This window comes from Carcharodon carcharias, chromosome 5 (genome assembly GCF_017639515.1).
Source record: "Carcharodon carcharias isolate sCarCar2 chromosome 5, sCarCar2.pri, whole genome shotgun sequence".
NCBI classification, from domain to species: Eukaryota; Metazoa; Chordata; class Chondrichthyes; order Lamniformes; family Lamnidae; genus Carcharodon; species Carcharodon carcharias.
The window spans coordinates 172,983,221-173,001,953 of record NC_054471.1 but is presented as its reverse complement, the minus strand read 5'-3'; the positions used below and the strand labels follow the sequence as shown (position 1 = coordinate 173,001,953).

Sequence of the window (18,733 nt, the reverse complement as noted above, 5' to 3'; positions counted from 1 at the left end):
GCTCCCTCTCCAAAGACACCCGGCCGCAAACGTAGCCGCGGAAGAGGGATAAACAATCGGGCGGGACTCCCCCATCGATCACCCACTGTCTGGACCTGTTAATAGCCAACTTGGCCAGGCCCAGGAGCAGGTTCATGAGGAGGTCCTCCTCCTTCCCGACCCCCTTCCGCACCGGGTGTCCGTAGATCAGGAGCGTGGGACTGAAGTGCAAACAAAACAGTAACAATAGGTTTTTTAAATAACTAAAAAGGGAGTGCAGCCTACCACACCCTATATAAGCATGGTCCACGGACTCCACAAGACCACAAAAAGGGCAGGTGTCCTGGGAGTTAAGAAGATGGAACTCTTTCGAGTACAAACACGTTTCCATCTGCTCCTATTCAGATGAAGTTACATTGTTTCATAGTTTGCTATTGTGAGATTTGAACTCGTGATCTTGGGGTTGCAAGCCCATAACCACTTGGCTATTTAGGCCAAGCTCAAGTTAAGAAGATGTAACTCTTTTGAGTACAAACACATTTCCATCTGTTTATACAGATGAAGTTACGTTGTTTCATAGTTTGCCATTGTGAGATTTGCACTCTTGATCTTGGGGTTACAAACTTAGTACCATAACCACTTGGCTATTTAGGCCAAGCTCAAGTTAAGAAGATGTAACTCTTTCGAGTACAAACCTGTTTCCATCTGTTTTTCAGATGAAGTTACATTGTTTCATAGTTTGCCATTGTGAGATTTGAACTCTTGATCTTGGGGTTACAAACCCAGTACCATAACCACTTGGCTATTAAGGCCAAGCAACAATTTGTAACTCTTTCGAGTACAAACACGTTTCCATCTGTTTCAGATGAAGTTACATTGTTTCATAGTTTACCATTGTGAGATTTGAACTCTTGATCTTGCGGTTACAAACCCAGTACCATAACCACTTGGCTAGTTAGGCCAAGCCTTTGTTTCATAGTTTGCCATTGTGAGATTTGAACTCTTGATCTTGGGGTTACAAACCCAGTACCATAACCACTTGGCTATTTAGGCCAAGCTCAAGTTAAGAAGATGTACTTGCACAGCGTGGGCATGGGTGTTAATCACTTGTACATAATATTCACTACTGTAAATGAACTCCCTGGAATGTCCCCTTGCCTATAGCACTTTGTTCTGATGAGCAGTTTTTGTGTCACTTGGATGTAAAACCTTGGTTCCTGCACAAGATAAAGGCAGGTGTCTCAGTCCAGGGCCTCTGCCTTGTGCAGTGTGTAACCTTCAGACAAAAGCGATGGTTCAGCTTCACACTCACTGGACACATGAGTGCTGCCTGCACCTCGATGGTGCAGGTCATTACTGCCAAAATGTCGTGGGTAGATGTCACAGAGTTCCGTCATTCTCCTTGTGCTCGCAGCACCTTTTGAGGTTGGGCTGGCCCCCCACTTATCACTTTAGCATCTGTGACCAGTGACACTGTTCTCCTGAAGGGGTCAGCTTTTGAAGGTTGACAAAGGATGAAATGCATTTAAAGTTTCAAGGCCGCCTCTACATGAAATGACCCTGAACACAGAGTGCAAGTGGGCTGCCCTCATCCAGATAGGAGTCAGACATTCACAGAGGCTATGTGAAGATGTATGGAGTATCCTCACTGTATGTCTTCATCATTCTCCTGGAATCTCGTGACTATTAGGGCCTCCGCAACATGAAGATGTGCACTGAGGGTATGTGTGCTGCCATCAGCCACACAGGAATCAAACATTCACAGATGCAAGGTGAGGATGCCAGGACTGTTCTTATCCTCCATGAATCTTGCCGCAATGAGGGCCTTCTGAGCGTGCCTGCCTCACCTGGCCAGTGCGGGGACCTCATCACTGTTATCCCCTTTGATGTCATACTCATTGGAGGAGATGTTCTCCTGAATGGGTCAGGTGCTGAAGGCTGACAAAGGATCAAGTGCATTTAAAGTTTCACAGTTGCACCTCCATGATATGACCTTGATTACAGAGTGCAGGCGAGTTGCTGTCAGCCAGATAGGAGTGAGATGTTCACAAAAGCTATGTGAAGATTTTATGGAGTCTCCTCACTGAATGTTGTCATCATCCTCCTAGGATCTGTCACCACCTCAACCAAGTCGTGTCCCCCCCCTTCCCCCCCACCCCGCCGTTGCATTGCCAGGTTGTGTAGTGCACAGCAAGTGACAGTGATGTGCGACATCCTCGGTGGACTGTCTACGCACCAGAACCTCATTTTCAAAATGCCTATGGTTTGCTCCACTAAAGTCCGGAGCGTGGGGTGAGCCTCGTTATGCCATCGCTTGGTTGCAGCCTGAGGCTGCCGTGTGGGTATCATCAGCCATGCCCTTGTGGGTAGCCCTTGTCCCCAAGGAGTCAACCCTGCAGCCTCTGTGGACCCTGGAAGATGTCAGGGATCTGAGAACTGCTAAGGATGTAGGAGTCGTGGACACTCCCTGGGAATCTTGCACAGACCTGTAGGATGGGTTTGTGCTGGTCACACAGCAGATGACCATTCACCGGGTGCCACACAAGACTTGTGAGAAAAGTTTTATCTCATGGAATAATAGGGACAGTAGCAACCTGAATACAACATTGGCTGAGTTGTAGGAAACAGAGAGTAATGGTCAATGAATATTTTTTGGGGCTGGAGGAAGGTTTGTAGTGGAATTTTCCAGGGGTTAGTATTGGGACCCTTGCTTTTCCTGATATATATTAATGATCTAGATCTAGATGTGCAGGGGACAATTTCAAAGTTTGCGGATGATACAAAACTTGGTAGCATTGTAAACTGAGGAGGACCTTCAAAAGGGCATAGACAGGTTGGCAAAATGGCAAAGTGGTCAGATAGGTGGCCAATGAAGTTGAATGTTGAAAGGTGTGAGGTGATGCATTTTGTTAGGAGCAACCTGGAGCGATGATATAAAATAAAGGGTACAATTCTTCAGGGGGTGCAGGAGCAGAGGGACCTGGGTGTATATGTGCATAGATCATTGAAGTTGGCAGGACAGGTGGCGAGAGCGATTAATAAAGCATCCAATACCCTGGGCTTTATTAATAGGGGCATAGAGTACAACAGCAGGGAGATTATGCTGAGCTTATATGAGACCATACTTAGACCTTAGCTGGAGTGTTGTGTACAGTTCTGGCCACCACACTGTAGGAGGAATGTGCACATATTGGAGAGAGTGCAGAAGAGGTTTACAAGAATGGCTCTAGGGATGAGACTGTTCTCCTTGGGGACGAGAAGGCTGAGGAGATTTGATAGAGGTGTTCAAAATCATGAGGGGCCTGGATAGGATAAATAGGGAGAAACTGTTCCCCCTCGTAGAAAGATTGAGAACGAGAGGGCACAGATTTCAAGTGATTTGCAAAAGATGCAAATGTAATATGAGAAGAAACTTTTTCACACGAGTGGTTCTTGCCTGGAATGCACTGCTTGGCAGTGTGGAGGCAGGCTCAATTGAGGCATTCAAGAGGACATAGATGATTATTTGAATAGAAACAATGTGCAAGGGTGTAGAAAAAAGGCAGGAGACTGGCATGAAGTCATAGTGCTCATTTGGAGAGCCGGTGCAGATGTGATGGGCCGAATGGCGGCCTCCTGCATCATAACATTCTGTGATGACGCCTGATGCCAACAGGACTGGACGATTCCACCCCTAATGTCTATTTTAAATTGATGACCTGCCTATGCTGCCCAACCAGAGAAAGTATTTCCCTTACCCCGTATCAGGACCATAGCTTCACATGTGCTGGCAGCAGTAAAAGACCCTGCCCAAGTGACTATTCTTTTTGTTCAGTCTAGACTCTAACAACTATCAATAGGCTGTTCCACCATGGGGAACATTACAGTAGAGGTCGAATCTGTTGTTTTCCCAACACTGTTGATCTTGTAGCAGTCCTTGTTGAAAGCACTGTAAATCACTGCAGCCGCGGCTAGAACTGAGCACCTTCTTGGTCTGTGTTATTAATGCTCCATGCTGCAATATATTTACTTCAAGGCATCAGAGAGCTAATTTTACGGTTTCTAAATAGAAATCTAAGGGGTATTTAATACACTTGAAAAATGATATTCAGCCTCCACATGAGGACAGGTGGAAGATATGAATGATGGAGTGTTTTGGGACAAATGTTAAAAATAGCTGTTCATACAGTTTTGTTTAGTAGTGCTGTTGTTGAACAGGATGTTCGCAAATAATTTCCTATTATTAAAAACATTGTTGTAACTTTTGCTATTTTTTCTTGCAGCTATTTTATGCCTTTCAAGATGACAGATATCTCTATATGGTAATGGAGTATATGCCTGGTGGTGACCTTGTAAATCTCATGAGCAATTATGATGTGCCTGAAAGATGGGCCAAGTTCTACACTGCTGAAGTTGTGCTCGCCTTGGATGGCATTCACTCAATGGGTTTTATACACAGAGACGTTAAGCCTGATAATATGCTATTAGACAAATTTGGACATTTAAAGTTGGCAGATTTTGGTACTTGTATGAAAATGGATTCGGTAAGTTAACGTGCAATGAAAAGATATAGAAAGAGATATTTTAAAATTGTAAGTGAGTGTTTCCAGAAACTAACCAACATGTTATTAAAATTTTGCCATTGTGCACTGACTATTTTTGTTGGCTATACTTGTTTTATTTTTGCTTTTTTACGATTTACTAATCAGCATGGTATTCTAATATATCCATATATTGATAACTGTATGTAAAAACAACATTTTTGTGTCTTGCTGTTGGTTTGTAAACAAACTAGTTAATCTTTTGCTGATTTTAATATGTAAGTTCATTACTTTTCTTTAATTCTCATCTGCTAATTTGCACTTTTACCTGAAATATCTGTTTTAATTTTGCTAGATACTGTCTATACCAGCTTTTACATGACTTTAGGTTGCTATACATGGTGCTATTTTGTATTTGTGCATGATTTGTCATTCATGTTCTCATGTAAGCCTCACAAATTTCAGTTACACTGCTAATTAAATGTGACAGCAGTTATTATGGAGAAACAACTGAATTATTTTGTAGAGCTTTTATTGTGTAATTGATTGTTTTTCTTTGAGGGATATTGTATTATCATGAAATTAAATCCTGATATGCTTGGCTTTCAAAATCAAAGCACGAACTGTATTACATATCATTTAATTCTGCATGAACGTTTATTGGTTTTGTGGAAACCTAGACACCAAGTTATAGCTACTCAGTCCAGAGTTCTGATTTATTGATAGATGCTTTCATTCCTATCTTTGAATGTGGAAGCAAATGATTGACTTGTTTTTTTCTGAAAACATAGTCAGTTCTTTTGGCGCCCTCTTTTGTCTGCAGAGCAATATACAATGCCCTTTGGCAATTGTATATAGATAGCTTCTCACTGACAAGCCCTTCAATGCGGTTAGTTTTGTTGGGGAAAACATGATTTCAAGTGCATGTGGGTAAACCACGTGATGTTTGTTCAGAAGTTGTTCCTAATTTGATAAATTGACAACAATTTATTTAAAATTATGTGCTATTAGGAAGATGCCATATACTGACTTTCAGTTCTTACAGACCACAATTTGCACTAAATCAAGGATTGTTCATTAAAATGCAGATCTTTTAGAAAATGTGAAATATTTAGGTCCCACAGACTGCAAAGTAATGGTAACAGTGCATTTAAAAGCTTATTGCAGAAATGCTCTTGAGGCGAAAGGGATCAAAGGGTATGGGGGAAAAAGCAGGAACAGGCTATTGAATTGGATTATCAGCCATGATCATAACGAATGGCAGAGCAGGCTCGAAAGGCCGAATAGCCTACTCCTGCTCCTAGCTTCTATGTTTCTGTGAGCTTAAGACTGCAATTTTTGGATTATCATTTTATTTTGTAAAGCATTTTCTTTTTCTTATTACCATCTTTGAAATGCACAGACTGGAATGGTTCGATGTGACACAGCAGTTGGAACTCCTGATTACATCTCTCCTGAGGTACTAAAATCGCAGGGGGGAGATGGTTATTATGGCCGGGAGTGTGACTGGTGGTCTGTGGGAGTTTTCCTGTATGAAATGCTGGTTGGTAAGTATAGATTTAATAAATTTAATGTAAACTTCTAACAGAAGCTGACTTTGGCTTATTATAGCATTCTTTTTAGTCGCAAGTTCAATTAGTTTTATTTCCTGATAAGTCAGTTGCACTAAATTATGTGCAGCCATGAATATGGTGCACTACATCAATTAAATAATTAAAGATTGCAATTTATTGTTGACTTAATTCACAAGTGCACCATGTGATTGCAGGATTCAGCATCTGTGCCTGCAATTTTTCATGATCGTTAATCTCAAATAGGCATCCTAGACAGAAAGCTTTACATAAAATTGCTTAATAATTCTGGGGGAGTAGTAGAACCTAGCAACAAGAGAAGGCTACATTAACCATATAGAATCTACAGCACAGAAATGGGCCATTTGGTCTTACACGTCTATACTGACTTGTATAGTCTGCACAAATCTTCTCATACTCTTATCTCTTCCTACCCATTCCTCACAACTTTCTACTTCCTTTTCCTCTTACATTCAAGGAGATGCATATGTCATTGCCATCAGTGTCAACCAGTTCATCTGACTGCACATTACATATTCTCACCAGTGTCTGTGTCCAGAAACTCCAACATCCTGTGCATGATCTGTTAGAGGCTAACTTATATTTATGCCCCCCTGTTCTGTATTCACCCACAAGTGGAAACAGGGTGGATGTACAGAAACTATCATTACATGAGAAGGCCATTCACTCCTCGGGCCTTTTCAGCCAGTTAATTAGATTATGGCTGAACTGCCCCTCAAATCAATTTAACTGCCATTGCTCCTGTTATGACCACAGCAGGTGTTATAGCTGAGCAAGTCAGATCCCAGAGGGAAACCTCTCTTTTTTATATTTTGAAAATGGAGAGGAAGACCTGCAGTATAACCTTAGGATTTAAAAAATTAAAAGATTTATTAAAAAGGAAAAAAACTTAAGCGCATAAGATTAAAGTTACAAAGCTAAAACGGTCTTCCAGAACAACTGCCAAAAAGCTTATTTGATCAAAAAAACATAATTAAACTACCTACATGTCAACAACTGCCTTTATATATTTTTATCCATAAAAATCCAATAGTATCACTCAAAACAAAGAATCGTTGTCACTTTAATAAATAAATAATAAATTACTTTTATCAATACACAACCCCTCAAACGCTCTCACTCAGATGTGGAAATTCAAAAAGAAGGTTCAGAAACAAACTGCTTTCTGAAAACAAGGACTTTTCTTACTTGAAACTGGGTGACTGCTTCAAATTCAAAACTTTCACGCCTTCTCAGCCCACAGATTTGGTCTTCAGGGCATTTCCCCAGACAGCCACCACAACTCAGCTATTTCCTTAAATATCTTATTCCCCTTTCATCTCTAATTCCATTGTCCACATACCTCTTTTACCTGAACTCCTCCAAATGCAAAAATCTGTTATGCTTTCCTCTTGCCTCTACTTTCTGGTCAAAGAAATTTAATATACCTTCCCCTGTTTACCTATGCAGCCTTTGTAAGTTGTAACATTTCCTTGTCACTTCTTCCCTTTGAAATTCAACAGCTGAAAAGCCAAGTCCCTTAGCCTGGATTTAAAATTTGATTAAAGGTATTTACTTGTAACTCGAACACACCATAACCCTTCATTACAAATGAACCTAACACCTTTATCCTTTTATCTCTCACTTCTCACAGACAAGCTGTCTGTATTAATCTCCCCCGGTTTAATGAGTCATGGATACACACATGCAAGCGCACACACGCAATACCACCATAATCCCAAAAATATAAAAAAAATCCATCATCACATTCTATATCCCTTGATACCCATAGCTGATAAAAAAAATCTTACTGATCTCATTCTTGAAATTTTCAATTGAGCCAGCACCCAAAGCCTTTTTGAGGAGACCGTTCCAGATTCCTGCTACATTTTGTGTGGAAAAAGTGCTTCCCAATGTCACAGAATCACAGAGTGCAGAAGAGGCCAAGTGCTCATCTAGGTACTTTTTAAAGGATGTGAGGCAACCCGCCTGCACCAGCCTCCTGGGCAATGCATTCCAGACCGTCACCACCCTCTGGGTAAAATTTTTCTTCACATCCCCCCCTAAACCTCCTGCCCCTCACCTTGAACTTATCTCCCCTTCTGACTGATCCTTCAACTAAGGGGAACAGCTGCTCCCTATCAACCCTGTCCATGCTCCTCATAATCTTGCACACCTCGATCAGGTCGCCCTCAGTCTTCTCTGCTCCAACTAAAACAACCCAAGTCTATCCAACTTCTCTCCATAACTTAAATGTTTCATCCTGGTGAATCTCCTCTGCATCCCTTCCAGTGCAATCACATCCTTCCTATAATGTGGCGACCAGAACTGCACACAATACTCCAGCTGCGGCCTCACCAAGGTTCTAAACAACTCCAACATGACCTTTCTACTTTTGTAATCTATGCCTCGATTGATAAAGGCAAGTGTCCCATATGCCTTTTTCACCACCCCACTAAGATGCCTCTCCATCTTCAGAGATCTGTGGACACACACGCCAAGGTCCCTTTGTTCCTCAGAACTTCCTAGTGTCATGCCGTTCATTGAATACTTGCTTGTCAAATTACTCCTTCCAAAGTGTATCATCTCACATTTTTCAGGGTTAAATTCCATCCGCCACTTATCTGCCCGTTTGACAGTCCCATTGATATCTTCCTGTAGCCCAAGGCACTCAACCTCACTATTAACCACCCGGCCAATCTTTGTGTCATCTGCAAACTTATTAATCCTACCCCACACATAGTCATCTATGTTGTTTATGTAAATGACAAATAATAGGGGACCGAGCACAGATACCTGTGGTACACCGCTGGACACTGGCTTCCAGTCACTAAAGCATCCTTCTGTCATCACCCTCTGTCTCCTACAACTAAGCCAATTTTGAATCCACCTTATCAAATTACCCTGTATCCCATGTGCATTTGCCTTCTTTATAAGTGTCCCATGTGGGACCTTGACAAAGGCTTTGCTGAAATCCATATAAACTACATCAACTGCACTACCCTCATCTACACACCTGGTCACCTCCTCAAAAATTCAATCAAATTTGTTAGGCATGACCTCCCTCTGACAAAGCCATGCTGACTATCCCTGATCAAACCTTGCCTTTCCAAGTGGAGATAAATTCGCCCCTTCAGAATTTTCTCCAATAGTTTCCCTACCACTGATGTGAGACTCACTGGCCTGTAGTTCCCTGGCTTATCTCTATAACCCTTCTTAAATAGCAGAACCACATTAGCTGTTCTCCAGTCCTCTGGCATCTCCCTCGTGGTCAGAGAGGAATTAAAAATTTGGGTCAGAGCTCTTGTGATCTCCTCCCTTGCCTCCCTCAGCAGTCTGGGACACAAATCATCCTGACCTGGAGATTTGTCCGCTTTTCAGCCTGCCAACACCTCCAATATCTTGTCACTCCCTATGTCAATTTGCTCAAGAACTTCGCAGTCTCTCTCCTCGAGTTCGATACCTTCATCCTCATTCTCTTGGGTGAAGAAGGATGTGAAGTATTCGTTCAACACTCTAGCGATGTCCTCTGGCTCCACCCATAGATTGGTCCCTATGGGCCCTACTCATGTTCTGGTTATCCTCTTTCCATTGATATATTTATAGAATATCTTGGGATTTTCCCTACTTTTACCAGCCAGAGTTTTCTCATCCCCTCTTAGCTCTCCTAATTGCTTTCTTAAGCCCCACCCTGCACTTTCTGTACTCCACTAATGCCTCCGCTGATTTGCTTCCCTTATACCCGCTAAAAGCCTCTTTTCCTTCTCATCATAACCTGAATATCTCTGGTCTTCCATGGTTCTCTGGGCTTGTTACTCCTTCCTATCACCCTAGAGGGAACATGTTGAACCTGTACCTTCCCCATTTCCATTTTGAATGCCCTCCACTGCTCCTCTAGATTTCCCCACAAGTAGCAGTTCCCAGTCTACCCTGCCCAGATCCTGCCTTATTTTACTAAAATCCACTCTTCCCCCCCCACCCCCGCCAATCAAAAACATTTTTTTTGCAACTTGTCTATTTCTTTGTCCATAACAAACTTAAACTGTACCATGCTGTGGTTGCAATCACTAAAATGCTCACCCACCACCACCTCAGCCACCTGTCCGGCTTCATTCCCCAGAATTAGGTCCAGCACTGCGCTGTCCCTTATTGGACCTTCTACATTTTGACCTAAATAGTTCTCCCGTACACATTTCAAGAAATCCACACCATCCATGCCCTTAACACTATGTCTCCCAATTAATGTTGGGAAAGTTGAAATCACCTAATATAATTACACTATTGGTATTATTTTTACATACCTCCGCAGATTGTGCACATATTTGTTCCTCAATTTCCAGCTGACTATTTGGGGGTCTATAATAAACACCTAACAATGTGGCTACCCCTTTTTTATTCCTGAACTCTACCCGCAAAGCTTAATTTGATGCCCCCTCCAAGATATCATCTCTCCTTACTGCAGTAACTAACCCCTTAACTAATAATGCAATGCCTTCTCCTCTTTTACCCTCTCCCATGTCTCACCTGAAGATTCTATATCCCAGAATGTTGAGCTGTCAATCCTGCCCCTCCCTCAACCACATCTCAGTGATGGCTACTATGTCACAATTCCATGTGTCAATCCTCACCCTTAATTCATCCGTTTTACCTGTAATACTCCTGGCATTAAAGTAGAGGCCATCCAACCTTGCCTTACTCCCTTGAAACTTAATGCAGCTGTACTCCCTCTTACTTGATTGTTTTACTGTATTATGATGTATCCCTATTCTGTTAACATTCTGTGTCTCTTCTCCCTGCCGAATTAGTTTAAACTCCTCCCAACGGCACTAGCAAACCCGCATGCAAGGATGTTCGTCCCACTCTGGCTTAGATGTAGACCGTCCTGCTTGTACAGGTCCCACGTTCCCCAGAAATGGTCCCAGTGATCCAGGAATCTAAAACCCTCCCTCCTGCACCAACTCTTAAGTCACGTATTCACCTGCCCTATTCTCCTATTTCTGTGCTTGCTAGCACGTGGCACTGGGAGTAATCCAGAGATTACAACCCGAGAGCTCTTGTTTTTTAGTCTACTGCCTAACTCCCTGAATTCTTGATGCAAGACCTTATCCTTCTTTCTATCTATGGCATTGGTACCAACATATACCATGACCTCTGCCATATCACCCTCCTCCTTCAGGATGCCCTGCAGCCATTCAGTGACATCCCGGACCCTGGCACCAGGGAGGCAACACACCATCCTGGAGCCAAGTTGACGGCCACAGTAGTGCCTATCTGTTCCCCTGACTATAGAATCCCCTATTACTATTGCTCTTCCTCCCCTCCTGCACAGACAGGCTGCTTGTGGTGCCAGGAGCTTGGCTCTGTCTGCACTCCTTGGAGGAGCCAGCCAAAATGGAATACCGATTTGCAAGCAGGACCCCAGGGGACTCCTGAACTACCTGCCTGTTTCTCTTGGACTGCCTGGTGGTCACCCATTCCCTTCCTTCCTCAAGTCCCTTCAGCTGCGGTGTGACCACCTCTCTAAATGTGTTATCCATGATGTTCTCAGACTCGCGGATGCTCCACAGTGTCCCCAGCCGCCGTTCCAGCTCTGATACCCGAGCTTCCAGGAGTTGCAGCTGGGCACACTTCCTGCACACATGCTGGTCCGGGGTACTGGAAATGTCCCCGGCTTCTCACACGGAGCACCGCTTTGAGCTCTCCTGCCATGACTTATCCCTTTAACTTAAACCTTTTAAATCAATTACTGTAGGGCCTTTCTTTCCTGATATTCGTTACTATAGAATATACAAACTATAAACCACAAAAAGACCTTGAACAATAAGCGATTAAAGTAATAAATACTTAGCCGACCTTACCCACTACTTACCAGTCAGTCCTTTCCCTTGTAGCTTCTACTGCTGCCGCAGGGCAAGACCACACTCTGAAGATTTAAGAAGCTGGATAGCAAGGAAGAAATGCAAAGAGCACTTCTTCCCCTCTGCACTGAATTCCCACTGTGCACCAAATTGCCAATACCCACGCTCACTCTGGCTGTGTCTCACTCAGGATGAGCTCTCTCCCCTGTTCATGTGCAAGCACACTGTCATGTCTCCTAAATTGCCCACCTCTAATGCTGAGGTTATTCGCTCTTGACCTGAAATCATCACCTTCAGGAATTATTTCTCTATATATACTCTTTTAAAATGTCTTTATCATTTGGAGTGCCTCAATTGGATCACCCCGTAACCTTCTAAACTCAAGGAAATACAAATCAAGTTTAGGCAACTTTTTATTTGTTCTTGGTATGCGAGCATAGCTGGCAAGGTTTACATTTATTGCCTGTCCCTAATTGCCCTTGAGAAGGTGGTGGTTGAGCGCCTTCTTGAGCCATTGCAGTCCATGTGGTGTAGGTACACCCACAGTGATTTTAGAGAGGGACGACTCTGTCCATCACTTTGTCGATTGTGAGGGTATGCTGATAGAGTAATTGACTTAATTGGATTTGTTGTAAACTTTGTGAACAGGACATACCTGGCCAACGTTGCATATTGTTGGTAGATGCCAGTGTTTCTGTGCTGGAAGAGCTTTCCCAGTGGCATGACTACTTCTAGGCTTTCACCATTAAAGCTAGGATTTGGACAGGGCCCCTTGCCTTTGCTGTATCAGTGGTGGGAATGTCAAGTAGGGGCTGAAAATGATCATCCATGTGGTACTTCTGGCTAAAGGTGGTTGGGAAACCCTCCGCCTTCTCTTTTGCATGCACTGCTGAGCTCAACTGTCATTGAGGATGGGGTTGTTCATGGATCTTCCTCCCATTAGTTGTTTAATTGTCCACTGCCATTCCTAACTCAATGAAGCACAAGTGTAAAGCTTTGACCTGATCTCTAATTTGCCCTGTGTTGATCCAGGGTTGGTGATCTGCCTTGCTGCTGATGGAGGAGTGCGGGATATGCTGGACCAAGAGGTTACAGATTGTGGTGGAATTCAATTCTGCTGCAGCTGCTGGTCCACAGTATCTCGTAATGCCCAGTTTAGAGAAGCTAGATCTGTTGTATATCTATCCTGTGATTATCTAGCTTCCTCTCAAATCACTCTATCCATACAATGATTTGTTGATTTTGTTTTTATTAAGTAGTTCCTGTGTTCCGCTCTGACTTGTTCCTATCAATAACCTTCACTCATAATTCAATCCTAGCCATTCTTCTTTTGCTGATTGGTTACAGTCCACATTCATCAGTTTCGTACAGACTGCACATCCTCAATGCTCTCAGTATCCATTCTTCTCGGGAAAAATTTCAAATGCTCGAAATGTGAAATTAAACTAAAAATGCTGAAATATATGGCAAGTCATTCAGTATCTTAAAAGAAAAGACAAGTTTTGGCTTTTCAGGTGTGCCCTTCAGTTTTGGTTTTTATTTCTCCTTCCTGCAAATGAAATATTGAAACACTAAATCTTGTTGCCTTTTGATGAGACTATGGCAATCTTGTTTACTTCAGATGCAGTTTTTTTAATCTTTCAAAAGTGTAGCCAGCAGTTACGATCCCTTCCTTTTAAAGTCCATTGTTCTTCTATCACCTGTATGTCTTCTATGTCTTCTTGGCCTCTATTTTTATGGACCTGAAGTGGAATTCCATAAGACGTGGGAACAGAAGTAGATCATTCTGCCCATCGAGTCTGCTCCACCATTCCGTGAGATCATGGCTGATCTGATCATCCTCAACCCCACTTTCCTGCCTTTTCCCCATAGCCATTGATTCCCTTACTGATTAAAAATCTGTCTATCTCAGCCTTAACTATACTTAACGATCCAACTTCCACAGCCCTCTGCGGCAAAGAGTTCCACAGATTCACTACCCTCTGAGAGAAGAAATTCCTCCTCGCCTCTGTTTTAAATGGGCGACCCCTTACTCTGAGATTATGCCCTCTGGTCCTAGACTCTCCCACAAGGGGAAACAACCTTTCAGCATCTACCCTGTCAAGCCCCCCGAAGGATCTTATGTGTTTCAATAAGATCGCCTCTCATTCTGCTAAACTCCAATGAGCACAGGCCCAACCTACTCAACCTCTCCTCATAAGAAAATCCCTCCATACCCAGGATCAACCTAGTGAACCTTCTCTGGACTGCCTTCAATGCCAGTACATCTTTCCTTAGATAAGGAGACCAAAACCGTTCACAGTATTCTAAGTCTAACTAGTGCCTTGTATAGTTTTAGCAAGACTTTCCTATTTTTATACTCCATTCCCTTTGAAATAAAAGTCAACATTCCATTTGCCTTCCCTATTACCTGTTGATCTTGTATGTTAGCTTTTTGGGATTTATGCACGAGGATTCCCAAATCCCTCTGTGCTGCAGCCTTCAGCAGGCTTTCTCCATTTAAATAATATTTAGCTACTCTACTTTTCCTGCCAAAGTGCATAAACTCACATTTTCCCTCATAATATTCCATCTGCTACTTTTTGCCCACTCACTTAAGCTGTTTGTATCCCTCTGTAGATTCCTTGTGTCATCCCTACTACTTGCCTTCCCACTTTTGTACCATCCTCAAATTTGGCGATAGTATATTCACTTCCCTCATCTAAGTCATTAATATATTTTCTAAATAATTGAGTCCCCAGTACTGATCCCGAAAATGGCCCCCATATCCCAACTCTGTCTTCAATTAGTTAGCCAATCCTTTATCCACTATCCATGCTAATATACTACCCCCAACACCTTGAGCTCTTATTAAGTAGCCTTATGTGCGGTACCTTATCAAATGTCTTTTGGAAATCCGTATATGTTACATCTACTGTTCCCTTTTATCCTGCTAGTTACCTCCTCAAAGAATTCTAATAAATTTGCCAGGCATGATTTCCCTTCATGAAGCCATGCTGACTCTGCTTGAATAGATTATGTAATTCTAAATGCGGTGTGCTATTGCATCCTTTATAATAGACTAACCTTTTCCCAATGACAGATGTTAAGCTCACTGGACTATTGTTTTTGTCTCCCTCCCTTTTTGAATAAGAGTGTTACATTCCCAGAACTATTCTATTGTTAAAAGTTGTATCTTTCTCAAAATCCTTCACTGTCTAAGAAATACAATTCTAACCAAGGCAAAAGTATTGCTTTTATATCTGGGAAGCCTCGCCCAGCACACTTATAGTCATACAAGAACAAAACTATGTTTGTGATTTGTGTGTTAACTCCAGCTGCCAATCTGTCAACTAATAAATAAATCAATTTCTCTCTGTCATAACGTTACTTGTTTCTTATTTTGTAATTGCTACAATGATTGACTGCTATGATCTGTCTTCAGAATGCTTAAAAAAAGCATAAACTGAATGTGGACCTTTATGTTGTATGATGAGGCTTTCAACATATTGATGGTTTATTCTTGCAGAGTAAAGTTGCAACTTTACAACATACAAATGTGTAACACCTGAATCCTTCCTGTATTTTCTTTACCAGGTGATACTCCATTTTATGCGGATTCCCTTGTGGGAACATATAGTAAAATCATGGATCACAAAAATTCGCTCAATTTTCCAGATGATGTTGAAATCTCAAAGCATGCCAAAGACCTCATCTGTGCCTTCTTGACTGACAGGTATTCTTAAAATTTCAATAATTTTTCTATTAAATACTAAGTTAACAAGTGTAATATTTAGCGCAAGGTACCATTTATTTCTAAATTGAAGTTATATATAAACGTATGGCCTTTAACATAATTGACATTTTTCAGGTTGAAACAAATAATGAAAACAAAGATGGTCTATAATTGTAGATATTGAGCCCCAATTAATTTCCTTGTGAAATGTACAGATCATTTTCTCAAATCTTTTCCTTTTGTTGATCGATCACCATGGCTCAAGGATGAGGTGGTGGACCTTTCTATGTTTATTGTCTCTGGTACAAATGCAATTCATAAACATGAGGAAGGCTTGCAGTAAAGCTGGATAGACTACGTTAAATATCAATTTAACGCAGTGAAAATTTCTTCACAGCACCATGACAAAGTAATGGGTTGTAGTTGACTGTGCTCCTTGAGATCTGTAGATTGCACTATTTGTGTAAGTTATAAACAGTTTGTGATGTTTTGGTGAAATTTGGAATTAAATTAAAAGCATTTGTTAGTTAAATATAAACTTAACATTATATCTGTTTGTAAGTCATTGTGAATGTTTATCTGCAGTGTAAGTTTTACTTTCAAGTTGCAATTTTCATTTTGAGCTTGCATCAAGTCAGGAAGGTCATTGCGTAATCAGCAATCAAAGCAAAAGTATTTAGGTATATTCAACTACTGTGAAGAACAGTCATTTTTGGATAAAAACAAAAAACTGCGGATGCTGGAAATCCAAAACAAAAACAGAATTACCTGGAAAAACTCAGCAGGTCTGGCAGCATCGGCGGAGAAGAAAAGAGTTGACGTTTCGAGTCCTCATGACCCTTCGACAGAACTAAGTAGAAATAGGAAAGGGGTGAAATATAAGCTGGTTTAAGGTGTGTTAAACCAGCTTATATTTCACCCCTTTCCTATTTCTACTTAGTTCTGTCGAAGGGTCATGAGGACTCGAAACGTCAACTCTTTTCTTCTCCGCCGATACAGCCAGACCTGCTGAGTTTTTCCAGGTAATTATTTTTGTTTTAGTCATTTTTGGAAGCCATCCATGTGCCATTTGCACATAGGCATGGATAAATTCTTGAATGTTTATTTTAAAACACCTTCACTAACAAATTTATAGCTTACTGCAAAAATATTATAGAATTGATTTTCTTAACATTAACTTGCACTTATATAACACTAAAATATCCTAAGGTGCTTCACAGGAGGATTATCATACAAAATTTGACACCCAGCCACATAAAGAGATATTAGGACAGATGAAAGAGGGAGGTTTTGAAAAGTGTCTTAAATGAGGGAATAGAGGTTGAGAAGCAGAGAGGTTTAAGGTGGGAATCTCAGAGCTTTGGATCTAGTCAACTAGAGGCATGGCTGCCAATGCTGGAGTGATTTAAAAACTAGGATGCACAAAAGGCCAGTTTTGGAGAAGCACAGGTGTCTCTGAGGTTGCAGGGATAGGGTGGGAGGAATATTGTGGTAGGATTTGAAAACAAGGCTGAGAATTTTTAAATTGAGGAATTACTTAACAGGGAACCAAATCAATCAACAAGCACAGGGGTTATAAGGAAACGGGACTTTGTGAGAGTTAGGATATTGTTACAACCATGTGGGAAGGGTAAAAATGACTCCCCTATTTCACCACTCCAGGTCTGACTGTAGCAGAGTTTTTTGTGAATTTATAACCATTTACATGCTGATTGCGAAGAAACTAGTCTGCCCTGCTTTCTTGAGCTTAAAGCACAAAGGGATTAGATGTTATTGAGCTAAAAACCAAGTAATTACATACAGATATTTAGAAACGTAAACCCATGTCTGCACTTCGCCCCACACGTATGCGCATACGCAGAATAACAAGTTATACAGTAGGAAGTTACTTTCTGGCGGTATTAACATTCAATGCTAAATGGTGAAAAAAAGAGTTAACCGTTTGTGAGTCCTTTGCTGGTATCTATGGCTGAAGCGGAATTTTTCTGTGGTGGTCTTGAAAGTTCATTGGAGTTGAAGCCCATGTAAACTTCAATTTCTGGATACAGCCCCCCCCCCCCCTTTTTTTTTAAACATAATCCACCTTTTCCAAAAGTTGATGATTTCGGTACCTGATGTTCTTTTCGTTTGAAAATTCTCTATCTCTCTCTCTGCTGGATTTCAAACTGTAATCGATATAGGGCCTTGAACTTGGGAAAGAAGGGAGAGAGATCGTTACTGCTCCATTGGCAGCTATCTTCCAGACTTTCGCTTGGGGGTTGTAATAACGGACATCCAGAAATGGTTATTCTAGACACATGACCTCTCACCCCATAATGATTTCAGAAGGCAATTGATTTACTCGCGTCTGGGCAGACCGTGGCTATTGTTGTATGGCCGAGATGTTCAGACTCTGTAATGTCCCAGCCTTTAACTCTTGAATAATCCATCAACCATCTTGATGTGATAGGGAGAACACCTTCCATATACCCATTGTCCCAGTAGACTCTCGCCGCTCGAGAGGCAGTTTTATAGAGATGCAAATGGTAAGGCCCAGTACAGTTAGAGTAAACCTTTTGAAGTAGTCCTTGATATCAGCAGTTGTGAAATTCCATAGGAGGTTGTTTTAACTGTAATTCACTTTGGAACCTTCCAGAAACTGGTCAACTTGTAACCAGACGTCAAGTGACTTGTAGCAACCATCTTAAGTCAGTGTCTTTGCTTGCTTTTATTAAAGTCCTTTTTAAAGCAGTTCAATTTATGTTTGACCAGTCAATGAAATTAAAGATTAATATATTAATATTGCACACGTCACATCATTGTGACAATATGAGTAGTGCAGTTTTTGGATGAACTTAAGTTTATGAAGGATGGTAGATGAGAGGCTGGTCAGGAATCGGTTGGAATTACCAAGCCTAAAGGTAACAAAGGCATGGATGATGGCTTCAGCAGCAGATGGCCTGAGGCAGGCCAGAATCAGGTGATGTTACGGAGGTTGAAATAGTTTGTTTTAGTGATGCTGCTGATATGTGGTCAGAAGCCCATGTCAGGGCCAGATTTGATGTTAAACCTTCACACTGCATGGTTTAGCCTCAGATATTTGCTGGTGGA

General features: G+C 41.7%; 1 protein-coding gene across 2 annotated transcripts in view; it reads left to right on the top strand.

Annotated features, from left to right (window-relative positions):
- The window catches only part of rock2a (rho-associated, coiled-coil containing protein kinase 2a), a 239,694-nt gene that overhangs the window by 101,525 nt on the left and 119,436 nt on the right, over nucleotides 1-18,733 (top strand). For both annotated transcript variants that reach the window (XM_041187906.1, XM_041187907.1), the window contains exons 5-7: nucleotides 4,242-4,502; nucleotides 5,902-6,046; nucleotides 15,505-15,643. In XM_041187906.1, coding sequence (XP_041043840.1) covers nucleotides 4,242-4,502; nucleotides 5,902-6,046; nucleotides 15,505-15,643 — 545 coding nt within the window. The remainder of the gene's footprint in view (nucleotides 1-4,241; nucleotides 4,503-5,901; nucleotides 6,047-15,504; nucleotides 15,644-18,733) is intronic.